The sequence below is a fragment of the Lemur catta genome, chromosome 14 (assembly GCF_020740605.2).
Source record: "Lemur catta isolate mLemCat1 chromosome 14, mLemCat1.pri, whole genome shotgun sequence".
Lineage (NCBI taxonomy): Eukaryota > Metazoa > Chordata > Mammalia > Primates > Lemuridae > Lemur > Lemur catta.
In genome coordinates, this window is record NC_059141.1 from 10,713,371 (window position 1) to 10,719,870 (window position 6,500).

A 6,500-nucleotide genomic window follows, 5' to 3' on the forward strand; every position below is an offset into this window, starting at 1 on the left:
AACCTCGTTTCCTCTTTTGAACAGGCAGAGCCCAGTGCTTGAAATGCCCATTATGCATTTCTGCCTCTGCATACTCTTTGAAGTCCTAGTGCAAGCTGTATCGTCTCCACAAAGCCTGAGAGAGTCTACGGAAATGGAGTTTTTCAATCTTGATTTTTTTTTTTTTTTTGTTTATCCTGGAGAAGGGGTCATGCTTCAGTGACCCAAACATCAAATGGCTATCTGTACTCTACCTTCTGTTTCTCCAGTGCTGGCAAAGTCATGGCTGGGGCTGGGGCATGAGTTAAACTTTGGCTTTACTGATGAAAACTCTTAGACACATAACACAGTTAAAGTAGGTCCTAAAAATGGGGAAAGACAAATTTAATTCCTATGGAGAAAGAAGAAATAAAGGTCATTCTGCATTCACCAGTCCTCATTTCCCGTCCTTCACTGAATAGATTAGGTATTATTTGTCCTTAAGAGCAAGAAAACCAACTTCCTCAATATTTTAATTGATTTTCCTAAAGCCAAATGGAAATGTTTTGAAAGAAAGTGATGAAAATCATTTTAAGTTGTTGGATATAGTGATAGAACTATGTTTTAAAAAGCAGAAAAATTGCTAAGCTGTATTTGGAAACTATTTTACAGAATGAAAAATCTAAATGCTACATACTATAAATAAAAGACAACGTTAACAGTGCCTTCTTGATTAAATTCCTGAGAAATATTTTTCTTTAGCTTTTGATGTCACATTAATATTAGAATGCTGTGTAATAAAAATGAATCAAATCAGTGTCTTTTTCTTTCTTTTTTGGTTATATGTTCGCTTATGCCTAAAATTAGAATTTTAAAATTATCAATTAGAATAAAGTTAACAACATAATTAAGTGAAATGGGAGAGAAGGCAAATATACTAGCCATAAGTATTAACATGGTTATGGTTGAACTCTTGAGTTTCCTGATAACCAGGGCAAAAAGGGAAATAAAATAAATTAGTTGTTATTACTAGGAGGAGGAAATAGACCCATTACTCGGGAAAGAAAAAGCTCTGCTTGCTTCTAAATTAAAACAGAAGTTACAAGAGAGTGGGTGAGTGAGTGGGGAGGGAAAAAAACAAAAACAGAAGTTACTCCCATGGAGCTTGTAAGGCGGCTCATTGATTTAATTCCAAGTGCTTTCAACATTTCATAGCAAATCAGAGAAGCAGATTTGATATTAATATTATTGCTGCTTGTAGTCATCTTCAATAAAAAGCCACAGGTATAACATTAAGCCACCGTTCAGTGGAGGCAATTCCATGAGGAGACATGTCCAAATGTGTAGTTTTCAATAGCTTCCTATAGTTGCTTCAGGTTAGTTCTTAGAGATCTTTAGTTTTAATATATTTTAGTTATATTTATATTAAAGAACATTTCATCTCTTAATTTAGTCTTAAATTATATGGTCAGTCTCTGACATTAGGAAACTGTCCACAAAGTAAAAGAGGGTTATAGAATTTAGAGTTACAATCAAGGCTTTGGTGCATCTGCCCTAGTCCTTGCCTCAGAGTTGCCTGGGTAGTCCGTGAACTCTCACATTAACTCTAGCTAAGGGTAGAGAAAAACTTCATCAGGCTTTGAAAAACCAAAAGTTGAAGTTCTAAATAATAACTATTGTTTGGCCCTGTTATTATATCTACTAAAACGACAGCCTTTATCCTGTTCTAGGACAGCAACCCTTTTGATGCCACTGCAGGATATCGTAGTCTGACCTACGAGGAGGTACTACAGGAGCTAGTGAAACACAAAGAACTCCTCAGGAGGAAAGATACCCACATCCGGGAACTCGAGGACTACATCGACAACCTCCTCGTAAGGGTGATGGAAGAAACGCCCAGTATTCTCAGAGTGCCATACGAGCCATCCAGGAAAGCTGGCAAGTTCTCCAATAGTTAATAAAGCCAGTTGTACTGCATTATAATTGGAAAAAGAAAGAGAGAGAGAAAGAAGGAAAAACTTGTTACTGAAAGAGACTGCACTATGAGGTTTCATTTCATACTCTCCTTCATTGTGAAAAATAGTTTTACCTGTAAATATTATTAAATAGCAGGGACTATCAAGAGTGACCTTTGAAGCAAGCTAAATTAAAAATGGGCCAGATTCTCTATGAATAAGCAGTTCCTTAGGATTCACTTAGGTGCTGGTGCTGGCCCACTAATCTGCCATAGGCCTAGAAATATCTTCAGAAGTACATGAGTTATTCCTCAGGAATAGATTTTTCATAAAGCAGAACTGATACTGTGGTTGGTTTCTCAGAAGTCAATTTGTAGACATATTTAGTGTCAGAAATACTGCTCATTATAAACACAACTGAAAATACAGTTCATATTTTATATACATATATGTGTACATGAATATATGTTCATGTATCTTGTATATAAAATACAGGCATATACCTCATATATACATGTGTTTTTAGAACATTTAAAAATAACTGGTTGCCTCTAAGGTTAGGATACCAGTTTCTTAATTTGAAAATGTATATGTGCTCTGTCGACACAAGACAGGTCATCATCGTTATTACTATTATGGTTTGTTACAGAGAAGCTGCTTCAAATCACTCTTGACTATGTGAACCTTGGTTTCAAAGTGAGCTGCTATGTATTACTCCGGCATCAAATTTTTCCTCTTTTCCCAAAAGTAATGCTCTAAAGTCCTTTTTTAAAAGAATAACAAATTTTAGGAACCTTCATTAACTTCACAACAGCATGAATTTCTTTGAATTAATTATCTTAACATTTGAGTTTTGTTTGAGGTATAAGCAGAAGATAAGCTAATGTAATTTGTTTTGATGAAATTCTGCATGCCTTTAAGTCACTAGCAGAGAAAATATTGTGAAGTTATATCTGAAAATAATTTTGGGGAAAGAAGAGGAAGTGATTATCTGGTGCCTGATACCCCAAAGCAGTAGGCAAATTCTAGATGTGAAGAATTAGGCTTTGTTTCAGGTTACATCAGTAATAGAGCAGATGGTTGCTTTTGGGTCTTGAACTAAAATAAGACTTAACTAAAGGCAGAGTGACTTTTTAGAGCAGATCTTTGCTAGGATGACATTATACATTACTCTACCATCCAGCCTTTAAGAGTTGACTTACTACAAAATTATTGTTTTTTTTTTAAGTCCACTCCTCAAAAATGTTGATCCTTTCCATAGATTATGTATTTGTACGAAATTATTCTGAAATTTAAATTAAAAAGCAATGGTATAAAAATGTTAATCTTCTGCTTATTTTTCACTGAAAATCTAAAATATTTACTGTGAAACACAGAGTATCTGTATCTGTGTCTTTCTGAATTTAAAATGAAAAATTCATCTCCACATGGAGACTCATATTCCTCCCAATCCTTTATTAAATTGCATTTTTTCAAATGTTTATCTCTATTAAGACTTCATTAAAAGTTAAATAAAACCCAGATACAATAGTTTTGCTTATTTTAATATTTTGAATCAAAGAGTACTTGGCCAAGCTTAAATTCATAAACTAAAATCCTATGTTATTTGTATTTTCTGAGCTTATTTAGCTTTCCTATAAGAGCATGCATTTTTAAATTATGAAAGTTTTTTCCAAATAAAAAAATTAAATGCTTTAATAAAATTAAGAAATGGAGAAGGAAAGATAGCTTTTATCAATTTTTTTCTTCCACTTACAATTAAAGTTCTATAATAAACCTCAAAATCTGGTGTAGAATTTTATTTCCCCATTTGAGGTCTTGGTAGTTACAATTTTTTAACGTGGTGCCACTTTTATTAACATTTATTAAATGTTACAAATTGTTTAGTACTAGTTTTTTCTGGTAGTATTATTGAGGCTCTTGTTACATTTTTTAAAATGCCAAAATCCGTATGTTTTCAGTATTATGACATATCAGCAGATATTGTAATATGCTTTGGCCAAATTTGCTCTTTACAGAATGAACCGAGATGTCAGTTTTGTATTGGGGATATGTTTTACATAAATTGGGCTCCTTAAAAGGTAGGGTTCAAGTACTGCTATTCCTTTTATGAGGAAATTCATTTTAAAGGATCAGTTCTTTGCCTGTATAAAAACTATTAAGCATTAGACTTATCCATACATGAGTGATTTGATTATAACAGAATCCATATTTTTATCTTTAAATTTGAGCTAAGTATTGTATTTAAAACAATCTACATTTAAAACTGCCTAAAAATGTTCTGTTTCAATGTTTATGAATTTTCACTCATGACCAAGAGTAAACATATTACATGTTTTCATAATCAGTCAATATAATAAGCTAAAAACAAAAAGTAATAATGAGTTCCCAAGTAAACATATCAGGGTTTCCTGTGTTTAGGCAGAAGTGCAAACAGAGTAGTTTTAATTTCTAGCATTGTAGAGAAAAAGGCCAAAAAGGATCACCTTAGTTTATTTTTCCAAAATGTAACTTTAAGTATTCTAATGATATATTTTGTTAGTAGTTTAGAAATGGAAATAAAATATATGTGCTCATTATATAATGCACGGTCCAATAGATTATAAACAGATTTTACATTTGCTTTTATGCTTAAAAGAATGCATGCTTAAAAACATTTCCACCAAGAGAATTTTTTTAAATCACAGAATTGATATTTATCTCAAGTAAGCTAACATACTTCTATTACATAATTAAACTATTTCTATTATTTTAAAAACAGTATTGTTTTACAACCAGTTCTCCCAGTTCTAAAATTTAACTTTGAAAATACTAAACATACCTTCCTACCACTTATGCTTCCAGTTTCATTTATTGAATACCAGGGTCATATCTTAGAACTGTATATAAAATAACATGTAACCCACTCATGAGAAGTGTCTAAGTATTGCCTTTTGCTGCTGTATTCTGCATTGACCCTAGTTTTGCCATTGTCCCATGAATGTAGTATTATCCATAGTTTATACATAACTACATCTATTGCTTTTGGCCGTAAAGCAAGATTTAGTTGTAATTTTCCAGCTGTGAAAATGTTGCCTTGTATTTAAAAGGGTTTCATGAATGGAAACCTAAGTAAAACTAAGCTCATTAGTGACAGACTTGCTTTCTTCGAGTCCTTCCTTCACCAACTTCCCCACCCCCCACCCCCTGCCTAGCACCCCCAAAAGGGTGCTTACTCTTTAACAAGGAGAATCTTAAAAAAAAGAAAGAAAATAAAATGTTGTCTTTAATATATCTATAGTAGTTGTTACACTAGAGCTTTTATTTTCCTCTGTAGCTTTTCAGAAAAAGCAACCTACGTTGGATTTGTAAATCAGGCTGAAACTATTTTGATGTTCATGTACTCATATGTCTTGTAGATGGTAGGTGTCATTTGTGTGTGTAAGTAAAGTATATAAAGCATGCTCATTCACTTGGTCTCTTTGAAGTAAAGGAATGGATCGCAATGCTGTGGTCCAGGATGGGAGATGGAAGGTCTGTCAGCACACGGGGAAAGCCTCCATTTTCACAGATGTATAACTTTAATAATCCAGACGCAATCATTGGAAGTATTTAATATGCAATAGGTAGCACCTTAACTAATCTGCATATGAAGGGTTTTCTGATGTATTTAATAAGAAGTGTAGAAGCTCTTCAAGCATTAAACTAGAGTTGACATTTTATTCCGTTTATTTTCTCTGTCAAAAAAAAATCCACTCTTACAATGGAATTGCAGTCTAACAAATGATACATTTGGGCCCATTAATCTTCAAAGCCTCCAGATGGTTTGTGTTTTGAGGTACAAAAAATGCTGCAGATCTAAAAATGTATATATTTAGCAGGTATTTGAAAGATATAGCCATTATTTATAACTGAAGGGTATTACACTTCTTAAGTGCTCTAGTAACTTGTGTACATTTTTGCATATACAAACTCAAAAGTATGTAAGCATTGTATAATGTGACAATTGTATAATTTATGTAATCTTATGCATGAATCAGAATTTTTATATAATTATTGATTTATTATAGTTGATTAAAGTGTTTAAACTTATTCAGTTGTCAACACTTCTTATTGTAGATAAAACAGTGTTACCATAATGCATTTGTACATAAGTTCTCCTTGTCTTTTAATACATACTTAGGATTCCTCTTATTTGGTTTATTGCAGCAAGAGTATTCTGGAAGACATACAGATTTCACTGTGAAAATAGTTCTGAAAAGTCATTCAGAAGAGTAGTTTCTAAGTACCGTGGAGTGAACATTCTTCAACAAATGTGTGAATGCCCTGTACACATAAGACATCGCGTCATAGGGATGGAGCTTACAATTTGGTAGAAAATGACATTTGTAGGCTAAGCCTCTGCTGAGGGCTTTCTATTTTTGCCTTATTTTATTTATTCCTCACAACCACCCTGTAAGGTAAGGAGTGTATAAGCTTTCAGAGGGAATTTATGACAAGTAATGAAAACGCTTAGTGGTACTCAAGAAAGAGTAGCGTAGAGTTGGCAAACCCATAGTGTTTCTCACCCCTTCTTAGTGATTTCAGCTCGTGGCAGAAGTCACCAAT

At 33.1% G+C, this 6,500-nt stretch overlaps 1 protein-coding gene across 2 annotated transcripts in view; it reads left to right on the top strand.

The window, feature by feature from the left end:
- Nucleotides 1-5,984, top strand: part of RAB11FIP2 (RAB11 family interacting protein 2) — a 41,841-nt gene extending 35,857 nt beyond the window's left edge. The window contains exon 5 of one of the 2 annotated variants that reach the window (XM_045567957.1): nucleotides 1,689-5,984. In XM_045567957.1, the coding sequence (XP_045423913.1) occupies nucleotides 1,689-1,916 (228 nt within the window). In that variant the 3' untranslated portion in view covers nucleotides 1,917-5,984. Of the gene's footprint in view, nucleotides 1-24; nucleotides 771-1,688 lie in introns of those variants that run through there. The other variant, XM_045567958.1, reaches the window with a different exon arrangement.
- Nucleotides 5,985-6,500: the final 516 nt, after the last annotated feature.